The 15,170-nt window shown below is 43.2% G+C and overlaps 1 protein-coding gene across 1 annotated transcript in view; it reads left to right on the top strand.

Moving 5' to 3' along the window:
• The window catches only part of LOC311246825 (ATP-binding cassette sub-family C member 12-like), a gene marked incomplete at both ends in the record, with an annotated part of 128,365 nt that overhangs the window by 20,430 nt on the left and 92,765 nt on the right, over nt 1-15,170 (top strand). Inside the window, 2 exons of the mRNA XM_084337071.1 lie at nt 2,058-2,205; nt 13,607-13,843. Of these exons, the coding sequence (XP_084193197.1) occupies nt 2,058-2,205; nt 13,607-13,843 (385 nt within the window). The remainder of the gene's footprint in view (nt 1-2,057; nt 2,206-13,606; nt 13,844-15,170) is intronic.

Raw genomic sequence — 15,170 nt, 5'->3', positions numbered from 1 at the left:
ATGCTAGCTAACTCAGAAAGAGGTTCCAATGTTCAGATATTTTATAAGGAAAAAACATTGTTATATTTTATTATGTAATTCCTAGTGTAGTGACTTTCCAAACTAAAACTAAAATACCCACTGAGGGGCTGCTATGTTGGTTGATAGACTAGTTAGTGCGTAGCTCGTCACTGTAGCAAACAAACACTTTCCGGGCTTTGATATACTTCAGCCAATGCTTAGAATATTTATTGCTCACCATGTATTTACAAAGTCAGAGTGTTTCCAGGTAATCAATTCAGGCACTCATCCATGATACCATTCACAAATCCATCAAACAATATTTATGCGATAATATAGTAGCTATCTGCGACCACACTAGATACCAGGTACGGTGTGTGATACTATTGTCACAATGTGTGGTGGCACAACAGGACCCAGGAGCAGACAAGACGAAGGTGGGCAGAGAGTCTGATTTAATTTTTTTTTTAATGTATATAAGAATAATAAACAGAACAAGGGTAAATATATGAAGACTTTATTTCAGACTCAAGGTCCATATTACACATATCCAAAACAACAACAAGAATACAATAACAAAATAAACAAGGCCAACAACATAGATTATCTTGTTTTTTTTTTTACTCTAATAAACGACACATACATTTAAACATCAAGTTCCTCAGCAGAACATGGAAGGTGGGGACATTTGTAGTCACAAACAAATGGCTTGCACTTGTCTGTCTTGGGAGGATCCTAAATGCATCATTATGCTACCTGCAGTTTATTTTTATTTTTTCTGTGCTATAATTACACCATAGGTGTGCAGTATAAAATGGAGTACAATAGGCTCTGAACAGGCTTATTTTCACATTGTCTGTACACATATAAAACTTTTGTGCCAGCATATTGGCCTGTGCATACAGTTTGCAGCACTGGCGCTGCACATCAACATCATTACAGTGATATTTTGACCCAAATATCGCACACTCTTCACCACATCTAGAACGCAGTCAGACAGCAAGAAGGAGGGACACTTTTGCTTCTGGTCCTCCTTAGTTTTCACTATCATAACAACACTCTTTTTAGGGTTGAATTTGATATCATGTTGTATACCATACACCAAGCAGATTTTAAGTAATTGCTGTAAACCAGCACTATAGGGGGACAGTATGACTAAATCATCAGCATAGATCAAATGGTTGATAAGGCTCTCCCCCACCATACATCCAGTCTTACATTCCCTTAGTTTAGTGGAGAGATCATCCATATACATTGAACAGGAAGGGAGACAAAAACCTGCCCTGTCTTACTCCATTACCCACATTAAAATGAGCTGACATAGAGTTACCCCATTTAACTTGTATAAGCTGATGGGCATACCAAAAATGCTAAAATGAAAGCTAAACAACAAGAACCGAACCTCTCAGTAAAAACTGGAAGAGGGGAAAAAGGGGAAAACACAATAACTAACTCTAAATAGTATAGTAACCAGAACATCAAACACGGGAAACACATGGACAGTACAACATAGGCCGTGCAACATAGACAGACACAGAGAACAGGACACAAGGATCTGAAATACAAAGTTGCAGGCTGCCTCTGGGTGTTAGTTCTGTTATTTGCTTCATTGCTAGCTCTTAGCATTAGCATCAGGAGCTATATGGGCTGCAGTCACAATGGTAGCTGTAAATACCCTGGGCTGATAGAAAGGTCTACATTTGATCATGATATTCCACGTTAGCAGAGCTGTAACTCACAATGGTTTGTGCACCAAGTTTTGTTTATATAAATGCACAAACCTCCACCTCTGTTTTTGCCAGAGCCATCAGCTGTCTGCCCTGTAGAGAGTAGCTCAATAGCACTGTCATGAATCCCGCTATTAAGCCATGCAGGATTCTGTGAAAAATCACGACGTTGCAATCCTTAAACCATTTATGATTGATGATCCGCAGCCACAGTTCATCCATTTTGTTCACCAGAGAAATATTATTTCAGAGGAAGATGCTGGGGAGCAATAGACGATAGGAGACCTGACTATTTAGTGATATCTGGTCTGCCTATTTTGTATCATGAAGGTTTCAGAGACTGTGGGATGAGGAGGTGGCCAGAGTGGGGCTAGAAAAGGCCTCTTTGGGACGAGTGGTGATGCGCTTCCAAAGAACAAGGATGTTGGTGTCTCTCCTTGTTACTGTCATCTGCACGGTTGGTGTGTTCCTAGGGCCGGTAAGTATAACAAATGAACAAACACAGCAACACATAATCAAGAATACAAGTGTTAACAGAATTCGGCTATAGGGCGACAATAATGTGGTCAAGAGGCATGGTTTCTATCTTGAGCCCTTAATCGGCGTGGTTTATTATTCACATGGCAGAGCAGTAACAATACAGGTCTTCTCTCACTGAGAGACTAGGGGGAAGAGAAAGAAGTGGGAGGAGACATATCTATTTATACTCGCCACCTGGTAGTACTCCTGAGTGTCTCCGCCTAGAGCGCCCTCTAGTGGAAACAGTTATATATGCAGATAGACAGTTACTAGTGTAAACAGTTATATATGCAGTTAGACAGTTACTAACAATCCTACACAGAACCTCTGCCGTCAACAAAAAGTATAATTAAAATAAGTCAAAGTCAAAGTCAAAGTCAGCTTTATTGTCGCTTCTCATAATGTGCAAGACATACAGAGAAGTGAAATTTCGTTTCCCCCTTCCCACGGTGTATATAAAAAGAAAAATATCTAATATAAACATATAGGACACTATAAACATAAGTAACATATTGGACACAATGTACCTACACTATACAGGACTATATACAGTATAAACAGTGGCGGAAAAAAATTAATGTATGATTGAAATAAATATAGGAGGTAAAAGAGAACTTAGTGCAAATCTTTTTTTTTGCAGCATCAGTGGTACATAGTAAGTATAACTGATAAATAATGGCAGTAGAATACAATAGTGGCAGTAAAGTGGCAGTGAGATGATAGAAAACAGCGGGGAGGTGGAATAGCCTTCATGTTGAACAACAATTGGAGTGATCCAGGCAACGTGAAGGAGCTTTCGAACCACTGCTCCCCCAACCTGGAGTATATATCCATCAAGTGCCGGCCTTTCTTTCTCCCGAGAGAGTTAACGTCAGTCATCCTGATCGGAGTGTACATCCCACCACAAGCAAACACAGGCGACGCACTGTCCAAGCTCCACGACGAGGTAAATAAGCTCCAAGCAGCTAACGTTGATGCTGCTATTGTGGTTGTGGGTGATTTCAATAGCGCCAACCTGAGAAGAGTATTGCCGGACTTCTTGCAGCATGTGACTTGTAACACCAGAGGCGGTAACATTTTAGACCATTGTTACTCGCAATTTAAATGTGGTTACAAATCTCAGGCTGCCAGTGGATTCGGAAAATCTGATCATAACGCTATCTTCCTCCTTCCAAAATATAAACAAAGTCTCAAGCGCGCCCCGGTAGTCTCACGAGAGGTGCAGAAATGGTCTGTGGGATCAGAGGAAACGCTACAGGCTGCACTTGAATGTACAGACTGGGGGGGGGGTTCCACGATAACACAGATAACATTAATGACTACACGGAGACAGTGCTGGACTTTGTTTGTACTTTGGTGGAAGAAACAATCCCCACTACCACAATTAGAGTTTACCCAAACCAAAAGCCCTGGGTAGACAAATCCGTCCGTGAGGCTCTGAAAGCGCGCACCTCAGCCTACAACGCCGGGCTTGTGGCAGGCAACATGAATGACCACAAGGTGGCGAGATGCAACGTGAGGAGAGTAGTAATAGAAGCAAAGAGGCGCTACAGGGATAAAATTGAACTCCAATATGAACAGGCTGACTCTAGAGCTATGTGGCAGGGCCTCAGAACGATGACAGATTACAAAGGCACCTCCCTCATGCTGAACAGTGACATCTCCTTAGCAAATTATCTCAATACCTTCTATGCGAGGTTTGAGGCTGGGAATAACAGCACCAGCCTACAATCCACTGCAATGGAGGGGGGGACACTGCTGATGGAGACTCAGTGTTTAGGGTAACAGAACATGAGGTGAGGAGGACCTTTAAGAAAGTGAATATCAGGAAGGCAGCAGGACCGGACGGTATCCCCGGCCGCGTCCTAAAAGTCTGTGCCGACCAACTGGCCCCGGTATTCACTGACATATTTAACCTGTCCTTGGAACAGGCTGTCATCCCCACCTGTCTGAAGAAGTCCACTATTATCCCTGTACCCAAAAAATCCAAGCCTGCTTGCCTCAACGACTACCGCCCTGTAGCTCTCACCTCCATAGCCATGAAGTGCTTTGAGAAGCTAGTGAAGGGCTACATCTGCTCCTCCCTCCCCATCAACCTGGACCCCCTGCAATTTGCATACCGCCCAAACAGGTCCACGGAGGACGCCATAGCCCATGTGCTGCACACAGCAGCATCACACCTGGACAAGAGGCAGGGGAACTATGTGAGAATGCTGTTCATTGACTACAGCTCAGCATTCAATACCATAGTCCCCTCCAAAATCATAGCCAAGCTCAGGGACCTGGGCTTGAACTATGACCTCTGCCAGTGGGTCTTGGACTTCCTGACGGGCAGACCCCAGGTGGTGAGAGCAGGCAACTGCACCTCCTCATCCATCACTCTCAACATAGGGGCCCCCCAGGTCTGTGTTCTGAGTCCCCTCCTCTACTCCCTGTACACACATGACTGTGTGGCACAGCGGAACAACAACACAATCATCAAATTTGCTGACGACACAGGGCCTGATTTGCTGGGCCTGATCTCTGCAAACGACGAGAGGGCCTACCTGGAGGAGGTCAAGGTTCTAGCGGGATGGTGTCAAGAGAACAGCCTCTCCCTGAACGTCAGCAAAACAAAGGAGATGATTGTGGACTTTAGGAGGTCGGGGGTCAGGGACTACAGCCCCCTCAGCATCGACGGGGCACCGGTTGAGAGAGTGAACAGTTTTAAGTACCTCGGAGTCCACATATCCGAGGACTTGACATGGACCACACACATTGACAGTGTTGTGAAGAAGGCACGGCAACGCCTCTACTTCCTCAGGCGCCTAAGGAAGTTCCAAGTCAGTCAGAAGATCCTTAAGAACTTCTACTCATGCACAATAGAGAGCATCCTGACTGGCAATATCACCTCCTGGTTTGGGAATAGCACTGCACAAGACCGTAGCAGACTACAGAGTGTGGCCCCTTCAGCCGAACGCACAATTGGAGGGGGGCTTCCCACTCTCCAGGGCATTTACAACAAGCGGTGCATGGGCAAGGCTAAGAGAATTACCAAAGACTCGAGCCACCCAGACAACTGCCTCTTTGAACTGCTGCGGTCAGGCAAGCGATACCGGAGTCTCATGGCAAGCACAGAGAGACTCAGAAGAAGCTTCTATCCCCAGGCCATCAGGATGCTCAACGAACAATAACACTATGTAACAACCATCAAATGCACTCACAGCACACACATCCACACGCACACACTCACTTTAAACATACAACTCACTGCAGCACCCACTTTAACCACTTTAGAACACCTAAGCACACTTTATATTTATTGGTAAAGAATTTGCACTACATACCTCATACCCATACCTCATTACACCTTACTGTTAATTGTAGTTAAATTGTACCTCATCCCACTTCTGCTTTGCACTGTATAGTATATTGTATGGTAACTCAGCTAGTTTCTCAAGTTCAAGTTTCTTTATTAGTTGTCATACAGAAGTACATAATACCTTTATACAAAATGCTTCTTTCTGTTTTGCTCCAGAGACTGTGCTAGGCAAAATAGATAATAAAATAAGTATAGCAAGTATAAAATAGAAGTCAAGTACGTAGACAGAAATGTTCAGTATATACATATATACAATGCTCAATGTAGAGTAGAGTAACTGAGTTACCATACAATATACTATACAGTGCAAAGCAGAAGTGGGATGAGGTACAATTTAGGTGCAATTTACAGTAAGGTGTAATGAGGTATGGGTTGTAGTGCAAATTCTTTACCAATAAATATAAAGTGTGCTTAGGTGTACTAAAGTGGTTAAAGTGGGTGCTGCAGTGAGTTGTATGTTTAAAGTGAGTGTGTGCGAGGGCGGTCAGGTGGCGTAACGGAGATTGCTGTGAGTGCATTTGATGGTTGTTACATAGTGTTATTGTTCGTTGAGCATCCTGATGGCCTGGGGATAGAAGCTTCTTCTGAGTCTCTCTGTGCTTGCCATGAGACTCCGGTATCATGGCCGCAGGCGCAGTAGTTCAAAGAGGCAGTTGTTTGGGTGGCTCGAGTCTTTGATAATTCTCTTAGCCTTGCCCATGCACCGCTTGTTGTAAATGCCCTGGAGAGTGGGAAGCCCCCCTCCAATTGTGCGTTCGGCTGAAGGGGCCACACTCTGTAGTCTGCTACGGTCTTGTGCAGTGCTATTCCCAAACCAGGAGGTGATATTGCCAGTCAGGATGCTCTCTATGCTCTCTATTGCTACTGCTTTTGCTGCTGCTACTGCTATTGCTATATGCTACTTCTACTCTACATTGAGCATTGTATATATGTATATAATGAACATTTTTGTCTATGTACTTGACTTCTATTTTATACTTGCTATACTTATTTTATACTTATCTATTTTTGCCTAGCACAGTCTCTGGAGCAAAACAGAAAGAAGCATTTTGTATAAAAGTATTCTGTACTTCTGTATGACAACTAATAAAGAAACTTGAAGTTGAACTTGAGATATGGCAGTAAACTAAAATAAATAATGGCAGTAAAGTAAAGTGGCAGTGAGTTTGTGAAGTGGGGTGGGGGGTGGGGGGGGTGGGGGGCGTGGTTTAGTCCAGGTTCTGTGGTGGCAGAGTGAGAGCGGGGTTGTGTTGAGGAGGCATATTCTGGCCACACCCGTACTTGCTTCTGAACTGGTCTGGTGACTTTGGCCCATGGTCTGTATGCTGACATTAGCTTGACAGTGGAGTGATCAGAAGCACCTAGGTGGGGAGGGGTGTAGCTTTGTATACTCTTCTCATGGTTGTGTACACAAGGTTTGAAGATTGATTGATTGAAAACAGGGTACAATACAGTACGGCTCAATACTAAACAAACTGCTAAGAGGATGCAGACCAGAAAAAGTCTTGTGTCCTGTTTACATCGGGGTCCCCCATTTTCAATTCATCATGACATTTATGAAATACACGACAAACAGATATACAGAACTGTGTAGTAAAAAGAGATCATAAATAATATATACATCCATTCTGAAGGGGAAGAAACTGTACAGGGGCCAGTTTCTAATTGCAGCCACCTGTAGGTGCTCTTTGTGACCGGATTTTTTAAGGAGGGTAGGGATTCACATTTTTGGGTAGGGCGTTCCACATTATTGTTGCCTAATTGCGAAACGTGTTTAGTCCCTAGTTTGAGCCGAATCTGGGTTGAACATGATTTGTGGGTGTGGAATTCACTGACCTTTGGGAAGTATTTCGAAATGTACATGGGTATCCCAGTGGTGTAGTGTATCTTGTAGACCAGTGGTTCTCAACTGGTCTAGCCTCGGGAGTCGGGACCCAACATTTTCCTTAGTCATTCATTAAGTCGCAACCCACATTTTTTCCAGATTCAACAATCTGGACGTCCTCATCGTGAATTACACTAGCTACACTGGCTTGATGATCGGGGTTGTGTCTGAAGTCAATTATCATGTCCTTAGTCTTAGAGACATTGAGGTCCAAGTAATTCTCATCACACCAATTCACAAAGTCATGAAGTACAGGTCCATGATCAGTTTCGGAGCGCTGCAGTAGGGATACCAGGACAGTGTCATCTGAAAACTTAACCAGATGCCTTTGGTCATGAAGCGATCTGCAGCTGTCCGTGTACATAATAAATAAAAGGGGAGACAAAACGCAACCTTGGGGGGAGCCAGTGTTAGAAATCGACATGTTGGACATCTGCCCATTGACAAAGACCTGCTGGACCCTCTCAGTGAGGACATTTAAAATCAGCATGAGAAGCTGGTGTGGGAGACTAAAATAAGAGTCAAGCCTCTCAATTAAAATGTGGGGCTGCATTTTATTAAAAGCAGAGGAGAAATCTGCAAATAAATATCCAAATGAGAAAAAATAATAAGCAGTCACATTACTGCTCAAGCTCCTCTCTCTTATATGTGTCCATAAGTGCTTGCTACCTTTAATTGATTGATATTTTTGCTTATTTTATACTCGCATCCAGACCATTCCAGAGTGATACCCCACAAACTGCAAAAAGAAGATCCGGTACAAGAATCTTAGAATAGAATAGATCTTTATTGTCATTGTTACAGTTGTTACAACAAAATTTAAAATGCAGCCCTAGGTGCACCAACCGACCTGTAGGAGTCGCTGTCCACAACGTCCGATCCCCACCCATCAGCTTTCCCACCCCTAACACTGCCAATTGTAGTATGAACGACCAACCAAGCTGATAGCAATGCGGAGAGCTGGGCTCGAACCCAGCGTCTCCTGCATTGGTGGCGAGCGCCTTGCCCACTACACCACCTAGCCGCCCTACCTTTTTGTTTTTTAAACTTGTTGGTTGACTTTTTTTATACAATGGCATGCAAATATCTTGATTCTGATTGGCTGAAACAGTCAAGTTAGACATTGTTATTTCGTATAACACACTCCACGTGACCCCAGATGCCTCCCACAACCGAATTATTATTATTATTTTTTTTATGAGACTGAATGAATCCGCCTTAGATAGACAAATGGAAGTATGAATATATTTTGAACGAATCCTCCAAAAAAGATACAGTCAACTGGCATATGTTAGTTTGTTACACATATGTTGGATTATGTAATTGGTTTGTCATGACCCATTGTGAAACAAAAGAAAAATCGCAGACTTAAAAAATTAAATAAAAATGGCCGTCACATGAAGCGATTTCACTGGATGTCCCGGACACAATGGAAGTATGGATATATTCGTAACGAATAATAAAAAAAAGATACAGTCAACTGGAAGATGTTAGTTGTTTACACATATGTTGGATAATATAATTGGTTTGTCATGACCCATTGTCAAAACAATAATAAATCGCGGGATTTATATGAAGTTTGTTGTTAGATGGCATGCTTTGTAGCACCTCCCTCTGCTTCAAAAGGACACTGTCACACGAAGCGATTTCACTGGATGTCCCGGACACAATGGAAGTATGGATATATTTCTAACGAATAATTAAAAAAAGATAGTCAACTGGAATATGTAAGTTGTTTACACATATTGATTATGTAATTGGTTTGTCATGACCCATTGTCAAAACAATAATAAATCGCGCGATTTATATGAAGTTTGTTGTTAGATGGCATTCTTTGTAGCACTTCCCTCTGCTTCTAGACACGGAGGCGGAGGTAAATCTTTTTATTTTTTTTATCTACTTTTTCTGTGGATGGTTTTGTGAATAAATCTCCATTATGCTTCAATTACTGTGTGTTTATTGTATAGCAATAAGGTTGGGTGAATTGGGCCATTGTATAAAAGCATTACATCACTTGAAGTCGTGTGTTATACTCATTAGATCACACCTAGGGGGGTCTAACAACCCTCTGCTGCGCGTCAGGCCTAACAAGCACCCATAGGTGTGATCTAATGAGTATAACACACTACTGCGCATGATGTAATGCTTAATTATTACATTGGTTGCCATTTTGTCACATGAAAGATTTGCCTCTAGGATGGAACCCAGGTAGCTAATTTCATCTTTCCTTGTGACAATAATGTCCCCCACTGTAACAGAGAAGCCGTTGGTCCAGTGTGTTTTTCCCCTTGTGGGAAAATCCACTTGTTTTTTTTATCCACTTTTTCTCCTTATTTTTAATTTTTTTCTCCCATCCCAATTTCGTATCGCCAATTCTCCCCTTCAATTCTCCCCTCCCCTGTCTCGAACGTTGCTAGACTATGCCTCCCAATGGTCGGCTGTAGTGAGGATAGAAGCCTTACAGTATTTTCTCTCTTTCATCTGTCCTGCTGCTTTCCCTGCTATCATTCTCTTTCTAAAGTAGACTTTATCTAGCCAGCCATGATAAATTCTGCAAGGTTTTAAATGTTTTAGTCATTTGTGTTACTATTTGTAAACGTTCACGTGTTGTTGTTCTTTTGGTTACGGTTGTTCTTGTGTCTGTCCTCCCAATCTACGATGGCACCAATTGACCTATCTCAAACTCTGCCCTCTTTTCCCGATCATTCCTAAAACAACAGTTGTGATTGGAGGATTGATTGATTGACAATTTTATTAACAGATTGCAGAATGGGTACAATACAGTACAGCTCAATACACACAATTGTTAAAGGAAAACTCCAACATTTTAACTTCCCTGGAGTTAGACTAGAAGATACAATACCTTTTTTGTCTCTGTGCATGCATTTAGCTTTGGGAACAGTCGCTCCGTTAGCATAGCTTAGCTTCATCACTGGAAGTGAGGGAGGACAGTAGCCTGACGTTCCCTACAGGTTTGTTGATATTCTCATTCGTTCAAAGGATCCGAACCGATTGAAGTTTATGGATACCATGACTTAAAATCATCTTACCTTGACGATTAAAAGCCTCCCCAATTTAGAAAACAGTAATCCAATGGCTGGTATTGATAATATACTACTAACTACTGGACGCTCGGAGCTAACCGGAGCTAACACAGAACAGGATGGTAAAGCAAATATAATGACTTCCTTTCTGGGGTTTTCAAAATAAAAGTGCAACATTTATAGCAGCGGAAAACGTTTATTTTGTACATTATCTAACGTTAACACGAACCTAAACTAACGTTACAACTAACCTAAAGTTAGTTTAGGTTTGTGTTAACGTTAGATAATGTACAAAATAAACATTTTCCGCTATAATACAGTTAGTATTATATTATCAATACCAGCCATTGGATTACTGTTTTCTAAATTGGGGAGGCTTTTAATCGTCAAGGTAAGAGGATTTTAAGTCATAAACTTCAATCGGTTTGGATCCTTTGAAGGAATGAGAATATCAACAAACCTGTAGGGAACGTCAGGCTACTGTCAAATCAAATCAAATCAAATCAAATTTATTTATAAGGCCCAACAACACACGTTAATGTCCCCATGGGCCGTACAGGTCTTCTTTAAACAAGTCAAGAAGAAAACATAACAATAAGTCAAGAACAGAACAAGAACACCATAAGGTCAACATTTTTTTAAATAAATGCAAATAAATGAAAGAATGCAAGCACTCCCAGACATACCCCACGCGAAGGTAAGGAAAAACTCACCAAAACCTAACAATAGGGAAAAATGCTCCACAGGCAGTGTGGAGGAGATAAACCTTAGAAGGGCCATTCAAGGGGGGATCTCCCTTCTTAGATGTCGGTGATAGTAGTGTTGCAGACTAACAGTTGGTAAGCATGCACTCAAGTGTGTAGTGAAACACAGATGAGTGCATGCAATAGCAACTGAACATTTTGAAAGATTAAAGATAGAGCTGATAGCGATAGCAACTGAACATTTTGAAAGATTGAAGATAGAGCTGATAGCGAATCTATTTGAGGCACAGGGGCGGCGCAGAGAGGGTCGCGTCCTCAAGTCAAGTCAAGAGTTTTATTTGTCACGGCATACAAGTATACAATGAAATGCGGGTGGTCTTGCCCGCGATGATGTGCAATACAGTGGTACAACATATAATAGAATCCAATAAAAAAACAACATTGTGCAATAAACAGGTAACAGGGTGTGACATCTCGGTATCTGTACATAGTTATTTATCTTAATCACGGGACATTCAACACTCCGGTCATTGCTCAGGGACAGCCGGAGACAGGGAGATAGGGGGCGGCGCAGAGAGGGTCGCGAACTCCCCGACATCATCGCGGGACGTCCGGCACTCCGGTCACCACTACGAGACCTCCGGAGACAGGAGGGCACGCAGAGGGGGTTGCATCCTCCCGGCATTCATCACGGGACGTTCGACACTCCGGTCAGCACTCCAGGACAGCAACTCGCAGGGGGACAGGGAGACGGGACAGGCGTTAGACAGCTCATGTGATTGTAGTGGGCGGACATAGCAATAGATACAAGTGGTAAGCATATATGTGAATGGAGTAGATATATGAAGTAAGCATATTATGTGAATAGAATAGAAGTACTTAACCCAGCAATGAAACCGCGTTGGCACATCAGTTGACAGGACCACGGACAGACGACGGTAAGTAACTGATCCAAGGCCTCGGTGGTGCATGTAGAGCAGTCACTGCAATCTTGGCCAAGACCCCGAGGCATCCATCACCTTAGTCAGCGCTGGGAGACGGGCACTCAGAGAGATGGGGGAGGAAAGGGGGGAGGGGGGGGGGGGAAGGGGGGGAGGGAGGAGGGGGGGAGGGAGGGAGGAGGGGGGGGATGGAGGAGGGGGAAGGGGGGGGGGGAGTTAGAGAGTTCCCATGTTTGTGGTGCTGCAAAAAAGCAGACATGGGGAAAAATAAAATAAACTTCTTAACTAAACTAGACAGATTAATCTAAAGGTCAGTCCCCGACCAGGTGAGATCAGGGTAGGTTGAAGGAGAGAGAGAAAAGATGGGTCTTAAGCAGGGATTTAAAAGCTTCTACAGAGCAGGCGCCCCTGATGACGGCAGGTAATTTGTTCCACAGGTAGGGAGCGCGGTAGACAAAGGCTCTGTGGCCGGCGGATTTCTTTTTAACCCAAGGGATCGATAGAAGCCCCGCATTTTGTGAGCGCAGAGCACGAGCGGGCGAGTATCGGGAGATGAGGTCGGATAGATAGAGCGGTGCAAGCCCATTTAAAATTTTGTAGGTGAGGAGTAGCACTTTAAAGTCAGATCGGGCTTGGATAGGAAGCTAGTGTAGGGCGGACAAAACTGGTGTGATGTGATCAAATTGTCTAGTTCTAGTTAGTATCCGTGCAGCCGCATTTTGCACTGTCCTCCCTCACTTCCAGTGATGAAGCTAAGCTACGCTAACGGAGCGACTGTTCCCAAAGTTAAATGCACGCACAGAGACAAAAAAGGTATGTATCTTCTTGTCTAACTCCAGGGAAGATGTTAAATATGCTAATTTCCCAAAATGTTGGAGTTTTCCTTTAAGGGGATGCAGGCCAGAGAAATACTTTCGTCTTGTTTACATCAGGGTCCCCCATTTTCAATTCATCATAACATATATGACATACATGACATACAGGTAGACAGTACTGTTGCATCTAGACATTTATGACATACCAGATCTACAAATATACAGTACTGTTTATGTGTACAAAAGGAGTCTGAAAAGAGAGTATATACATTTGCGGGGGAAGAAACTGTACATTGGAGGAGGTTGGGTAGGTTGGGTGGTGGGGTTGAGTAGGTGGGGTTGGAAACTGTATTGAGAAACGAGGGTAGAGTTTGATAGGTAAATTCGTTGCTGCTCTCTCTGGGAAAACGCAGAGTCAAGTTACTCTTCTTTCATTTCTAACCTTTCAGATTTTCTGTTTGCATGTGGCACTCGCTATTGGATTTTAGTGTTGGGGTAATTATCCCAACACTGATACCCTATTTTAACGTGTATTGGCCCTCGATATGTGATCCCTAGTCGGATCAGACACTGGCACACCCCTGATTAATCCCTCTGCGTTTATTCCCAGGCGGTTCTGGTCCACAAGATCCTTCAATACGTGGAGGACCCGGAAAGTTCCACGTTGACTCATGGCCTGGGCCTGTGCTTTGCACTGTTCTCCTCCGAGTTGTGCAAGGCCTTCTTAAACTCCTTGATATGGGCAGTCAACCTGCGTACGGCCATCAGGGTAAAGGGAGCCTACTCCATGTTGGCCTTCCAGAAGATCATCTCCCTCCGAATGGTCAGCAGCATCTCTGTTGGAGAGGTATGCCTCTGTCATACACGGTGCGCCTCTGAAATCACTGTGCTGTGTGGGTTCGTTTGGTTGGCTGGTTTGTGCGCATGAGTGTGTGTGTGTGTGTATGTATATGTACAGTGAGCGTACACACACTTGCACTCACTCTATCCTCGCTCCTCATTCTTCAATCACACAGTTGGCAGAGTGTACTTGTTTCCTCATTGGCCCTGAAAGCTATAATGATCCTTCCAGAGGGTGTAAATGGTAAATGGAGTGCATTTAATGTTTTTATCCAAAGCACTTTACAACTTTTGCTTCACAGTCACCTATTCACTCACACCAATGGCCGAGGCAACTGTGCAAGGTGCCAACCTGCTCGTTGGGAGCAGTTACGGGTTAAAGGAACACGCCAACATTTTGGGAAATTAGCTTATCGTCTTCTCCAGAGAGAGAAGATACAGTAGATACCAGTTTCCTCTCTGTGCATTCAGTAGAAAGCAATCTGGCTCCATGTTAGCCTAGCTTAGCACAATGAATGGAAGTGCACAGTGCCGGTTAGCCTAGGCATTGTCCAACTAACACCTCTCCCGAAAGCACTGTCCGCTTCCATTAATTGAATAGGTGACTGTGAAGCACAAGTTGTAAAGTGCTTTGGATAAAAACAATAAATGCAGTCCATCTACCATTTACACCCTCTTGAAGGATAGATGGCACTGCTCGCCTCAGCAGGTTAATACTTGACATTCACTCGGGGTGGGCGATACTGCAACAATTAAAGTAAATACAGGGCCAGTATTGCCGATACTGATTATCTACTTTTGTGTAGGGGAGAGCAATGCGTCATAATTCATGAAGTGAATTCAAAGTCAAACTGCAGTATGGTCTATAGGTGTAAAACAACACCAAAAGGCACTCTTCTTCTTCTCTGCCATCATCCAGCAGTGCGCTGAGTGACTGCATGCCGGTGTTGTGCCGAGAAAGGACTGCCTGCCGAAATCTTACTGCCCCCATGTTAATCTAACGCGTCAGTCACTGTCTGAGTAGTTTAAGTGGTATTGATTGTACGTTACCACCACAGTTTTCATATTAATGTACAGTTTCATTATTAATGTACTTATATACAGGTATTTATATACAGGTAAGGTATTGGGATTGTACGGTGTGTGTACCACAGTTTCATATTAATGTACCGTTTCATATTGTTTCATATTAATGTACCGTTTCATATTAATGTACTTATATATAGGTATTTATATACAGGTAATGTAAACAAAGTGGATGAGTTCAGAGAGATATTGGCACAATGCGAGGTCAACTAATTTATTTATTACACAATACATATACACACCACATT

This window comes from Notolepis coatsorum, assembly GCF_963971535.1.
Source record: "Notolepis coatsorum genome assembly, chromosome: 20".
Classification (NCBI taxonomy): domain Eukaryota; kingdom Metazoa; phylum Chordata; class Actinopteri; order Aulopiformes; family Paralepididae; genus Notolepis; species Notolepis coatsorum.
This window is presented reverse-complemented; position numbering and strand designations above follow the sequence as displayed.